This window comes from Halichondria panicea, chromosome 16, assembly GCF_963675165.1.
Source record: "Halichondria panicea chromosome 16, odHalPani1.1, whole genome shotgun sequence".
Classification (NCBI taxonomy): Eukaryota; Metazoa; Porifera; class Demospongiae; order Suberitida; family Halichondriidae; genus Halichondria; species Halichondria panicea.
Window position 1 is genome coordinate 133,078 of NC_087392.1, and position 13,624 is coordinate 146,701.

The 13,624-nt window shown below is 44.1% G+C and overlaps 3 protein-coding genes and 1 pseudogene across 4 annotated transcripts; 3 read left to right on the forward strand and 1 right to left on the reverse strand.

Moving 5' to 3' along the window:
- Positions 1 to 50: 50 nt before the first annotated feature.
- Positions 51 to 3,088, forward strand: LOC135349551 (protein OSCP1-like). Its single transcript, XM_064548086.1, has 13 exons — positions 51 to 228; positions 291 to 445; positions 496 to 531; positions 582 to 713; positions 762 to 842; positions 892 to 995; positions 1,056 to 1,184; positions 1,241 to 1,316; positions 1,370 to 1,460; positions 1,552 to 1,618; positions 2,705 to 2,741; positions 2,798 to 2,858; positions 2,915 to 3,088. Exons 1-13 carry the CDS (start codon positions 117 to 119, stop codon positions 2,962 to 2,964), a joined length of 1,131 nt encoding a protein of 376 aa, XP_064404156.1. The 5' UTR covers positions 51 to 116; the 3' UTR covers positions 2,965 to 3,088.
- An 86-nt stretch (positions 3,089 to 3,174) lies between these two features.
- On the forward strand, positions 3,175 to 4,574 carry LOC135349559 (akirin-2-like). The gene is made up of 5 exons (XM_064548094.1): positions 3,175 to 3,576; positions 3,730 to 3,854; positions 3,977 to 4,064; positions 4,118 to 4,189; positions 4,358 to 4,574. Exons 1-5 carry the CDS (start codon positions 3,285 to 3,287, stop codon positions 4,366 to 4,368), a joined length of 588 nt encoding a protein of 195 aa, XP_064404164.1. The 5' UTR covers positions 3,175 to 3,284; the 3' UTR covers positions 4,369 to 4,574.
- A 79-nt stretch (positions 4,575 to 4,653) lies between these two features.
- LOC135349534 (uncharacterized) lies at positions 4,654 to 11,460 on the forward strand. 2 transcript variants are annotated; one of them, XM_064548069.1, is made up of 5 exons: positions 4,654 to 4,811; positions 5,063 to 6,211; positions 7,960 to 8,181; positions 8,273 to 9,690; positions 9,736 to 11,460. In XM_064548069.1, the coding sequence occupies exons 2-5, from the start codon at positions 5,112 to 5,114 to the stop codon at positions 11,340 to 11,342; spliced, it is 4,347 nt and encodes a 1,448-aa protein (XP_064404139.1). In that variant the 5' UTR covers positions 4,654 to 4,811; positions 5,063 to 5,111; the 3' UTR covers positions 11,343 to 11,460. The 2 variants fall into 2 exon arrangements, with proteins under 2 accessions (XP_064404139.1, XP_064404138.1); XM_064548068.1 differs by having other exon boundaries at positions 8,273 to 11,460.
- A 678-nt stretch (positions 11,461 to 12,138) lies between these two features.
- On the reverse strand, positions 12,139 to 13,597 carry LOC135349550 (TNF receptor-associated factor 5-like; annotated as a pseudogene).
- Positions 13,598 to 13,624: the final 27 nt, after the last annotated feature.

The following is a 13,624-nucleotide window of genomic DNA, read 5'->3' on the forward strand; positions in this document are numbered from 1 at the left end:
GTGCTCTAAATAAACGAAAAATGTTGGCGTTATTTGGAATAATAAAGTACACAAAAAATTTAAATTTAATAAAGAGTTGGCACCTTGCAGCTCTAGCTAGCTCCATTCCTTCAACGATGTCCCTACACACTCTGCCTATTCTATTCTTCAACCTGGGAGGGGAGATGCTCTACATACTGGACCAGAGGCTCAGAGCACAAAATATTCCTCCAAAGAAATCTGTTAAAGGTAATCAAAATTTATATTTAAGTATACGTACCTGTACCTAACCCCACTCCCTCCCCGCATAGTCATGAGGGATATTGTGGGTCAGATGTTTGATGCTCGATGTGTGAAGGAGCTGTTTCGTCCACAGCAGGCGTTCAGTAAGAAGTCTCTGAGGACAGTGTTTGATAGGTTAGCCCACGCCTCCATCATGAAGCTCAACACCACTGCTATGGACAAGGTGACTAGAGACTCTTATCATGTGTCATCATCATCTGATCCTATATACAGCTATACGACCTCATGATAATGGCGGTGAAGTATCAGGTAGGACAATACATATGCACACCTGTATGCTAATAGAACGCTTACTGCAGATACTTCTGTGCAGACGAGCTGAAGATGTGATCCTGGTCACCCTCAACCACTTGGATACTATTCGTGCTCTCGTTGGTGACTCTGATAATCACTCCATCATGCTCAACTCTGCCTGCAAGACTATCGGGAATGTGAGTACCAATGCTCTCCTATATAGTGGTGTTCATACATTGCCACAGCATTACGGGCACTTCAGCTCAGCTGACCTCATTCTTCTGCGCAATTCACTACTGACAGTTTTCCAGGACAGTCACAAGAGAGTGAGTGATACTAGTGAGCATACAGTGACCACCTGTGTTGCATCTGCAGGTGTCTGTGTTTTTGAAGAGTAATGCCCAGCAAATCAATGGCCGTTTCTTCATCTCTATGGGAGGCCCTGTGCCGTCTGGGTTTGAGGTCCCTGGTACAATCAGGTCAGCTTTAAAAGGCCTTAAACACAAAATAATGTTATCAATGATATGACATGTCTGCAGGTACTATGGAGAGGATGGTGCAAAGGTGAGTGAGGAGGACTTTGCCTCGCTGGCGTTATACGAAGCAGCGGAGGAAGCTGGATCATGGGAGATTGTAGGGAACAGGGTCATCACTCTTGGAACTAACATGTGAGAGCACTAGTAACTTACTAGCTCATGATAGTAGACTCGTTGTGTGTATGCAGGTATGCAGCTGACAGTGTGTCTGAGTCAGACAAGGAGTCTAGGGATGAGCCACATGATGAGGACACAGCTCCACAGGTGACCCTAACATTGCCTGCATGGTACACCATAACCCTGTGTGTTGTGTACAGGCTCCCAAGTCTGATGGTGATCCAGTGATGAGGGCTGAGCTACAGCTGTTGGAGAAACTGATTATGGGCATCAGGGAACCTCCCTCCTCTGGTGAGTGGTGGTCCCTAGCTCTATATATAGTAGCCATGGTGTCAGCACAGTGCACGTGTATGGAATATAATAATGTATTGCTGTATTTCAGAGGACAGTTTCAGGCTCCAGTTGTTCCCTGATGACAATGAACAAGACAGGCCATCCAAGAAAAACAAGTAAATTTATCTCTCGAATATCAATTTTGATCGTTCCATTTGAAAGATCCCTTTCTAAGCTTTCAGAAAACCATAAAAATTTTGACTTTCAATCCACAGAATTCAAGTTATGGCAGCTGAAAGATTCCCAAAATCATTGATTAAACGGTGGGGAGGGGGTGTCTTTCAACAGCCATAACTTGAGTACAGTTGATCCAATGTCAAAAATGTTAGGATTTCTGAAAGCTTAGAAAAATTCCTTTCAAATGATGTGTTTCAATCCAAAATTTCGTCGCGGCCCTAATTTGTCATTTTTCGGCTTTGGACCATGGGCTATAATCCATGGTCGGCTAAATTAGAAAATACTTTTATCTCTCGAATATCAATTTTGATCGTTCCATTTGAAAGATCTCTTTCTAAGCTTTCAGAAAACCATAAAAATTTTGACTTTCAATCCACAGAATTCAAGTTATGGCAGCTGAAAGATTCCCAAAATCATTGATTAAACAGAAGGGGAGGGGGTGTCTTTCAACAGCCATAACTTGAGTACAGTTGATCCAATGTCAAAAATGTTAGGATTTTCTGAAAGCTTAGAAAAATTCCTTTCAAATGATGTGTTTCAATCCAAAATTTCGTCGCGGCCCTAATTTGTTATTTTTCGGCTTTGGACCATGGGCTATATATAATCCATGGTCGGCTAAATTAGAAAATACTTTTATCTCTCGAATATCAATTTTGATCGTTCCATTTGAAAGATCTCTTTCTAAGCTTTCAGAAAACCATAAAAATTTTGACTTTCAATCCACAGAATTCAAGTTATGGCAGCTGAAAGATTCCCAAAATCATTGATTAAACGGAGGGGGAGGGGGTGTCTTTCAACAGCCATAACTTGAGTACAGTTGATCCAATGTCAAAAATGTTAGGATTTTCTGAAAGCTTAGAAAAATTCCTTTCAAATGATGTGTTTCAATCCAAAATTTCGTCGCGGCCCTAATTTGTCATTTTTCGGCTTTGGACCATGGGCTATAATCCATGGTACGGCTAAATTAGAAAATACTTTTATAGTTCCCTCAGCAATTATGTATTACTCTAAATTCCTATGTACAGATCTTCCGTTACTGTGGTTCAGATTAGTCCTTCAAAGGTACGTCGTGTGTTTATATCTCTTACATGTCATGATAGTTTAGTATGTGCTTGCAGAAAGGAAAGGACGAGCTTCATAAAATCATGCAAGATCTAACAGTCCAGGATACTGCACAAGGTAGAGAGTACAACGTGTACAGTATACACAAATTACTTGCATCATTTTTTCTCCAGGACCATACGATGATGATGATCTATTGGATTTAATGGACAGTGTTTCTTAGGATGTAGAAACTCTGTATATAGGCAACCCGGTCACTATTTTCTGTAATTGGTAAAGATACATGTATATTGTTGATAGCTGGTAAGGATCATCACTTACAGTAATTGTATATTGTGTCTGGTAAAGGGTCATTAAGTATAATTAGTCATTATCAGTTGGTAAGATTATCGCATTTTGATCTGATGCTCTTACCACAAAGTGGTGATGTCATACCGTGTACACCCCAGTACAGTATAGTAATAAACCATCAAATACACGCTGACATTTCAAACACTTGTGAGGAGAAGGAACGCGTTATCGGCTGTGTTTGGCACTCTGAAAATGGCTTGTGTGACTTTGAAACGACCCATAGATGTGCTCGGAAGTCCCCATGCCGTGGAACACGAGCCCGTGTCTAAGAGAAAACGTTGTGGGCCTAGTTTCTTCCCGACAACTCCACCTGGATCCAGCCATCGCGGCGATGGTTACAGAGGGTTCTCACACTATGGGAGCCCCATGTCCAGTAGGGTAGTCAAGAGAGTCAAGAGGAAACTTGAGGTGGATGAAGAAAGTGGACCGTCGACAACCGGCACAGTCTCGCCCTTCATTCATGCCACCCCACCCTTGCCCACTGGTACGTTCATATTCATGGCAATGCTACCACGTACCTTACAGTGGTGATATTTCTAACATTTATACAAGTGTGTAGAGTTACCTACGTACCTAGTCAGTGGTGATTGGGTGTGTGTGTCCTGTGTGTACGGTACTTATAAGGTGTTCATTACAGGAAAACTAGTGGCACAGTTGGAACAAGAGCTGAAGAGATTGCAACGTCGTAAGACCATGGACTCTTCGACAGTCGGTGTGGCCTCAACTGGATCCAGAGAACAGCCCCTCTTTACACTCAGACAGGTGTGTGTGTGTGTGTGTGTGTGTGTGCAGTGCTATCATGATGTGCATCATAATTATGTGTTTATTGTACCGTGACTAGATTTTGTGGAGATGATGTGCGTATAAATGCCTGTACACTACAGGTAACCACTGTGTGTCAGAGGATGCTCAAGGAGAGAGAGGAGCAGGTCAGAGTCGAGTATGACAGAGTACTAGTCACCAAACTCTCTGGTGAGCACTCCTATTGATGTGTGTGTGTGTATTTCACATATCTTGTTTCTCAGAGCAATACGATGCTTTTGTCAAGTTCAGTCATGACCAGGTTGAGAGACGGCTTGCTGAATCAACTTGTAGCTGTAAGTTACACTGAATCCCAACCTACTGTACATTGTAATAATTATTCTGTTTCTTTGAACCCTGACCTGTGTGTTTGTGTGTGCGTACCAGTTAATGTTTTGCAAGTGTGTATCCCCCCTCCCACTATTTCATATTTCATAGTTATGTTCTTCTTTTTCTATGTGCAGATGTTTCATGATCCAATCGACAGAGCCTTTATTTGCACACTGTGTATGCTCCTGCCTACCCAGTCGTGGCTGCACATCTCATAATCTATATTCACACAAACTCTTGGGAACTTGTTACAATATAACATGTACTCTTGAATCTTATTGTATTGTTCTATTGTGTCCATTTTATGTATTATGTTATTATGTGAAGTATTAACAAAGACTTTTTCTGCGCTGCTGGCATTGTGTACAAGTATTGTGGTTACTATACATGCACTCACTATAAGGGAGTTCCCCTACTGTCATTTCCTACTTGAACCCAACGCCACAAACACTAGAAATACAAGTAAATTTTGTTCGTTTACAACTTACAAGCTAAAAGCGCTCATGCATGTAATTGTTGGAGCTCAGCTTGCCGGCTAACCTGTACCTAGTACCTGTTCCTGTACCACCTCAGATTATTGTCAGCCAAGTAAGTAACAATAAGAATAGATCAATGTAGCAGCTGTGGGTTGATATTATTGAATAATCTATGGATAGATCATCTAGCCTGTCCATAGGGTGTGTGTGGGTGTGCAGTGCATGCAACAGAGGATTGTAGATGTAGCTAGAGATGTACTGGTCAGCTCAGTTGATGGTGGTAGTATTATTGTCCATTGTTATAAGTTGGCTAATGCAACTACGTTACTCAAAACATTATTTGTGTGCATTAACGATGTGCAGGTATCCCTGATTGATGCTATCTTTGCTGTGAGCTGATCGTGTGTCTGCTATGTCCTCCAAAGAGTTTATTGCTTGTGTGGTGGGGCTCAGTTTTGAGCCAGGAGAGCCATTCAATTGGAAACCAGGCGTTGGAAAGTCTTGTCTGTGTCATCGCTTCACTCATCCTGGCCTGGACGATTACATCGACAGCCATCCATCAGTACTAGCATTGCACGAGTTTGAGAGCCATGTCATCAACAGTGATCATTTCTTGTATTGGGGGTCGCCCGAAGTAAATTTCCGTACAACAGATTCTCATAAGTCTGTTACTCTGAAGGTACACATTGTGGAGCAAACTGTGTTCTATCAAGACGTTACTTGTCAGCCATTCAATGCATCCACTAGGCCAGACCGACCCGAGTTCTACAATAGACGCATCTCTGGTCCAATAGAATCTCCAGGGAAACTATCCTATCAATCGAGGGATGATATTGTATCGCCTGCAGACTACAACGCTGCCGTGTACCCCTCAGGCATTTCTAAACTGACTTGTGGATTTGTTGTGGTTGTGGATGTGTCTCAGAAAGGTATTGCATTTGAGCAGCAGTTGAACAGAGCTGAGAAGGTTCTTGACCATCTTACAAAGCACAAACGAAAGCTGGTCATAGCTGCAACGAAGCGTGATAAAGCGTTCGTTCCTTCTCTTGATAAAGTCTACGATATGAAGAAGAAGTACAAAACCACTGTAGTAGAAGTGTCTGCTGAACATAACCACAACGTCAAAGAGTGCTTCAGAGTTCTTGCCTACAAGGTGCTCAAGAGCTCTAAACTCTCCTCTCAAGTTCAAACGTATCCAGAGGCTGCTCACATTAGTTTGTTCTCAAAGGGTTCAGCCAAAAGATCGTTTATCTCGTTTATCAAGAAGCGAATCAACGACCCTGACGAGCGTATTGGTGCCATCGAGAGGAACGAAGAGTACAAGGACTGTGTGCTGGTGATTGGCAAGTACGAGACAGACAAACTGTTCGCAAAGCATGTGCTGGAGGTATTTAACGGGAAGGTGGATCTGTATGCAGGAGCCAAGGACAACCCTGAGATGAGGGAGGAGTTTCTGGAGGACTTTGTTGCACAGAGGGAAGACCTGGCTCTCTACACTACAGAGCTGAAAGAGTGAGTGTTTGTGTGTGTTGAACAGTTCGTGAATAGCTTTTGATTATAAATTATATACAGTCAATTGCCCTTGACAGGTGCATATTGTGCGATTGGCTTCTATTTTAGGTATGCATATGTTAGACAGCCTTAAACGAAATTCCCAACATTCATAGTACAGTGGCTCTGCCAGTTCCTACAGCCTCTTCCATTTGATTCCTGTAGTCCTATCCATGGCCAGGAGTGCATGTCCTACCCATGGCCGGGAGTGCATGTCCTACCCATGGCCAGGAGTGCATGTCCTACCCATGGCCAGGAGTGCATGTCCTACCCATGGCCAGGAGTGCATGTCCTACCGTATAGTGTGCTTGAGAGTATATGCATTAATGTGTGTGTGTGTAAGTTAAAGCTTGTTTATCATGTGTTGACAGTACAGTGCATTGTGTAATTAAGCTTTGCATCATCTGATTCTCACCGTGTTTGTTGTGCTTTCTCTGGAGATTTATCCATAACTCCTGGTAAAATAAAATAGTTATTGTCAATATTAATATTGGGACTTTTCTGCTGCCTGGCAGACTGACTAGGACCGTTCATTGTCTTGGTAGGACACTAGGCACATCCTGTGTTAGTGCACACACCTGAGAGTCCCCCCCCCACTAGCTGCTAGCTTCATGTACACGTATCTGGTGTTGGTTTTACTAATGGCTTAGATATTAAAGAAAAATGCCGGTGTATGTTTTGTGATGCACACTGGCTGTTACTGTTGCTACATGTAGTTAGGCAGCTACAAGGAGCTATTAGTGGCTAGGCATATGTAACCACGGTGATACAGATATAATTTTGGAACCATTGTTGTAAGAGTCCCCGCATTTGACCTTTAGATTGTGTTTCAGTTGTTTTCATTGTTGAAGATTATATGAACAAAGATGTTTGTTTAGCCTGGCAGGGCACCTGCCTCCCCGTGCTGTATTAGGCTTATCTGTTATATATATCGGACAATGCTGTTAGAGTGTGTTTCTCTGAAGAGGCATGTGTTATTGATAACATACTGTGTTGTTGCTTTCAGTAAGAGCCGAGATAGTAGCTAGTTGCACACAGTGCACAGAGTGACAATGTTGTGAGTTCTAGTGATGACCTTTCTGTTGTGCTCGGCTGTGTGTCTGTGTGTCTGTGTGTCTGTGTGTGCTAATAAAGCAATTGTGGTAGTAGCCATGGTAAGTGCAGCCAACCACATATCCTAAGAAGGAATAAACTTTCTGTGCCACTTTCCTATAGCTAAGAGGCTTTTAGCCCAATTGTGTGGGAGTCAACCAATCAACTTGGCTTCTAACGTGCACCCTAAGTTGCACTTTGTGAGAAGCCAGTCTGTCAAAACATGTGCTCATTTCTAGAACTCTAATTTATTCAAAGCAAAGTGTCTTGACCTGTTTAATTCTGCCACCCACCGAGTAAAGAGCTTCTTTGATATGGGTGTGTATTAATGGGCCGGTCTGGTAGCAGTTGGCTTCTGTGTACAGTCAGTATCTCTCTGATACCACTGTTACACAACACGTGTATAAGCTCTTGAATGACTGTTTCTGGGAAGTCAATTATTGTTTACCATCAGCTGGGCCATGGGCTAATGAGTGTGATATCATCATCACCACCTCATATTAGTGGTTAGTGTGCTGATATTAGTGGTTAGGGTGGTTAGAGTCCATCTGCCCATAGATAGGATCTGCCCATAGATAAGATCTGCCCATCCATCATCCTCACTTCCTTAATTACAGATGGATAGACGCACACATAAAGGAACTAGACTCGGATGACGAAGAAGAAAACAACACTTACGATGATCTCCCCAGTCCTCATACCCCTCCCCACATTGACGACTACCAGTTGTTCCAACGAACCTCCCCCCATCCTAACCCTCCCTCCCCCTTGCCCCCCAGGCATGCCCTCATGGCCACACCACTGGACACAGAGGACAACAATTCTTACTACTCTGCTAGGTGAGCCTCACTGTATTTACTTCCATAAGCTTCTTGTAATTATTGTTGCTAATTAATTATTATAATTATTATAATATTCTCTTTCTTGCAGTGAGGGCAGTGAAGGACCGGACTATGTGAACTATGACCCCAATGATCCATCAGTGTGTCTCGATACTCAAGATGTCTCTCCAATACAAAACACACCGTTGCATAATACAAGTAAAGTGATCGCTGACCCTCCGCCCATTTCACCTCGGCAGAGCATCAAGAATCAAGCAAATGTCCTGGCCAGTTTGCTGGGCCACAAGTCACAAGACCTACCTCCACTAACTGGGTCACATAATTCCGAGCAAGCGCCCACCACTCCTACACTGTCCACTTCTCTTCAGCTGACCAAAACAGTACCCCCTCGTGATATAAACCCCCCACCACAAGTCACAGCACCCCCTCATAAAGTGAAGAGCCCCCCACCACCAGCACCCCCTCGTGAAGTGAACCCCCCACCACAAGTCACAGCACCCCCTCGTGAAGTGAAGAGCCCCCCATCACCAGCACCCCCTCGTGACATGAAGAGCCCCCCACTAGTCAGCATCAAGCCCACTGTCAAGCCCACCACTGGACCTAACTTAACTGTCACCAGTATAAAGAGCAGAGCTCAAAACCTCAGTACACAACTCGGTCATACACAGGTGGAATCATCAACCCCTCCCCCACCAGCACCCAAGCCGAAACCACCACGCTCTCCTGCTATGCAACGACAACTAGATAATGCAGGTTTTGATTTGTCTAAACAGAAGAGCAAATCCGTGAGCTCTGAAAGTGAGAATGGAGTTAGAACACCTCCGCCGGTTGCAACGCGAGTTAGTAGCCTCCCAAGAAACAGTAGCCTGACTGATAGCGATCAAGACTCGGCCCCAAACACTCCTAGATTAACAAGACGACCGTCTAGAGTTGCCCCTCCTCCTCCGATACGGAACAGCTCACCCCCTGTACCAGTTAGAGCTGCTCCTCCCCCTCCTATGCAACCATTGTCTGAGCTAACTCCTTCAAAACCAAAACCACTGTCACCACCTCCCCCTTCAATAGACGAGACCAGTGAAGTGGACCCTGTACCCAAGCGTAGGCTGGACCAAATTAGAGAAAAGATAAGCAAGAGCAAGAGGAACGGTTACGAGACCAATCAGATAAAAGACAAACCAGAAACTATTGTGAACGAGAACATTTCAACCCAGTTAAAGGAACCACTTAACGAGGAGAAAATTCGCAGAGAAAGCTATCAAAAAACTCGGATCAAGTCAGCCTCCGTAGATCCTATCTCCTCTGTAACTCCTCCAATTGTACGGAAGAAATACACCAAGCACATATTAAAGTCACAGAGCGAGGACCCTGGTCCCACTCCACCTCCGCCTGTGAAACAGTACCTGGCTCGCATCAATGTTGACCAACCAACGTGTGTCTCCCCACCTCCGCCACCTCTCCCACCCAGACCAATGGAGGATGAGGCTCCCCAGTTTCCACTTCTCCCACCTAGACCAATGGAGGAGGATGCTCCCCAGTTGCCACCTCTCCCACCCAGACCAATGGATTTATTAGATGATGAGGCTCCCCAGTTGCCACCACGTACTGAAGAAATGATGGTCATTGAAGAAGACAACAAATCAAAGCCAAAGGGCCCTAAGAAGAACTATACCAATGTTGATATCACCACTGATCGTGCGGACTCTAATATTACCAGCCCTATCGGTGCTGGAATACTCAAAAATATACGATTTCGATTGAATCGAAAAGAGAAGTCTCCCTCAACAGACTCTGAGCCACTTACCTCCCCCGCTCACAAAACTTCTCCTTCTCGTAAGCCACTGTTAGGGCCTCTCCCCCCACCACCCCCTTCATCCCGAGAGCTACCCCCCATCCCAACCACCCCCCAGGCCCAGTTTGTGGTGATGAAGAATCGACCCCTTCCACAAGAACCATTCCCGAAAGCTGATAACTATGACGACGATGAGGGTCACGACTACGAAATATTTGATTTCAACGATGATATGCAACCAGTGCTTGTGAAGCCACAATTGTCACTTGATGCTGGTGTTGTACATTCAACAAGAGGCAACAAAGAGCAATGGTCGATCCCAGCACCTCCAAATCAGAGGATAGACGTTACTCAGTCGTTGAATATCAATACCACCTCATCACTTATTAAGAAGTCAAAAACTTTCAATGGCAATGATAGACAACGTACGACAGCTACTTCCAAACAGTTCAATGTTCCCAAAGGTGTGTGGCCGATGTATGTTGATGGTTACGTGAACACTGAACATCCACCATCAGGATTTGAGGTACAACAGAGTCTCTCCGCTGCCATACAATCAAGGCATCTACCGCCCACACCCTTCGAGCAGCTGTCTGGAACAGACCAGACCTCAAAAACAAAAGAAACTCTGGACTATGACTATCCTTTCTGCAGAACTCTGCCATTACGAGGAAAGAGTGGCACAAGCTGGGGTCCGCTGAGTCCAGCGATAGGTAGTCAGATTCCTGTCCCACCTCGATTCCCCCGCCCACACACAACACAGGACCCTGGTGATGATGAAGATGCTGATGACTACATTCATATGCAAACTCAGTTCGGCAACATCGAGGGCAGTTACGTCAATTCCGAGTCATTGGAGAAAGTTCTTGCCCAGATTCAACCTGAAAATATCACAGCTGAAAACCCACTGAGCCAGTACTCTCGCGATGACATGTACATGAATCTCCCCGGCGATAGTCACAGCATGTCTCTACCCCTCATGCAGCATGGAGCCTCCACTGTGAAGAAGGGACCATCCGTGTTACCGAAACGTACTCGAGCTGCTTCTAACGTGGGTCCCACTCCACTGGTGGGGGAGCAGCGTCCCAGCTGGCCATCCAATTTGGAACCACCTGCTGAGGAAAGTGTCTTAGAAGAAGATGGTCAACTTTATGTGAACGTCAACGATAGCCTCCCCTTGTCAGAGAATGTGTTTGAAGGAGATGGTGAACTTTATGTGAATGTCAATGATAGCCTACCCCAGTCCCTCTTTCAACAAATTGGCCGAGGGTTGGTGTCACCTCCTCGCAGCAAGCAGCCAGTGAATACACCAACTATTAGCCTGCCGCCACGAAATATCAAGCGAGCAACCAAAGACAACAGTAGTTAAAGACATTTTATTTATTTTTTATAATGTGTGTGTGTTTTGTAGACAGGATATGTAATATCATTGCTGTTCATTTTGTTGTCAATTTATTACTGTGATCAAATGTTGTTTCTTGTGCTGATGATCTATTGCCATTTGAGAATGAAGTCACTGAGACATGTAAGCATCAGTAGTATAGTACAGTGTTGTATATAAATGCGGCAAAGAATTTCCCCCATATACTCCTTCAAGCCATAACATTGTGTGATATTGTAGCTAGCTAGTGTGTTATTTAGTATGCTGTGACAGTGCATGGAGGTCTTAAGCTTGTTGCTATAGACTATACCCATTTAATATTAACATTCCTGGTTAATTGGTACTTGCTACTAGAGTCATAATACCTGCCTCCCCCCCCTCTGCAGTTCATTACACGACAGCAGGCCCTGTGTTTGTACCGAGAGCTCCTGAGAGCGACTGGACGACTGAAGGAGGGTGGTCAAAGAGCCGAGACTAGAGCTCATATTAGGGCGGAGTTTGAGCAATGGAGAAACGTGACAGATGAGGTGAAATGTTTAGCAAAGCCAGTGTTGAATAACGTTGTTGTTTGCACAGGACGTTGTGAAGTTGTTGTTGACTCAAGGAAGGCAAAGTCTGAGAGAACTGCAGTCAAGTATAGCTATGTCAAATTGAAACTCATTATTTTTATATGGAATTTGTGCATTGTAGGTGTAATCATAGATCTATGGTGTATTTGCCAAGTTGGCAACGTCGGGAGAACTACAATCAAGTATAGCTACGCCAAATTGAATTCATAGATGTAGTAGCATTGTATGACAACAATATCAGAACAGGCTAGTGTTGCAAATGAGTCAACATAATGAACAGAGATACATGATTGTACAGACATTGAAAGTTTGCCTACAGTAATAACACAGGGTTCTGGAACCACTTCAGCCTACAACAATAGAGTCAATACTGAACTGAAGACGACTGCAAGTAACTAGCTCTTTAAGTTCAACAAATTGTGGTAGGCCTTGACCAAACTCGTTCATAGTCCCGCTAGTCACTTGCTTAGTAGTAGATACTTGTGTCGTGAACTCCAGTTGTTTCTGGAAAGTCTTTTTTGGGCCCACAATCAGACTAACGTGTACAGTTCCTTTAAAGGCCCATGAAAGCATTTCATCATTATCACCACGCATGATATGTACAAATACAGAGAGATGTGTAGTAGCACCTTGCCAGTACCATTAGGATACACACAGAGGCACAGCTTGTATCCATCAGGGTGAGATAGGAAGGAATGACTGAACCAACGATCTTTAGACACGTAGCATTGAAACTCTGGCATATACACGACCACTGGGAGAGTAGAGACTTGTTGTTGTTGAGATTTCAGATCACTAATCTCTCGGCCTTGATTCTTGATAGTTGCTTGAAGTAACACGATTTGTTCATCTCTTTTGGCCAGCTCTGTCATGAAGGCACTAGCAACTAATGACAAATGGCGGGAGACTTCTTGTTGGCCGTGACTAGCTGCATCCTTTCGATAGCTCATATTCAAACAGCTGGCAAATTTGTACTGACAAGCAACACTTTGCAATGGACAGGAGTTCAAGTGCTTCTTCACATTTTTCCGCATAATATTAGCTCTGCACTTGTTTGGACAAGGAACTTTCAATGCTGGACACATTGTACGATGACTTCCTGTTATAGTTTGCCAAGCATCTACTTCACCACAGGCTTTACATGCGAACGGTCGTCTTGGACATCTTGTTAGGTGGTCGGGAGTGTTAACTCGAAGAATATTCTGATTGCAATGAGGACAAAGAACTCTACCAAAGTTACACTCTGCACTGAGATGGTTCTCAACATGCTTCAGCTGTCCGGACCAACTGCAACCTTTGCCTTTATTCTGGCAGTGCATCTTCAGCTCCCCTACTTCTCGACGTAGACTCTTGTTCAACATTGACGTAAACCTCTTATCTTGGCAGATAGGGCAAGGTTTATTCCTTGTCTTGATTGGGTGAATACAATTTGCACAAAAGTGATTTCCACAGCAGCTTGTTAGGTGGGGATCACGAAGTACAGACAAGCATATGCTGCATTTGAGGTTTTCAGAAGGCTCTGCTAGGAACTGGTAGTCATGACCCCCTGTGGAGGACACTATGGAGTTGCTTGAGCTTGAATCTACAGTGTACTCAGACCAGTTGGAATCTTGCGACGACATGGTGAACTCTTTCTGTATAATTCAGTATAATTAGTACATCAGTGTTTACATGGCAGTTCATGAATTCTTTCAAGTGCAG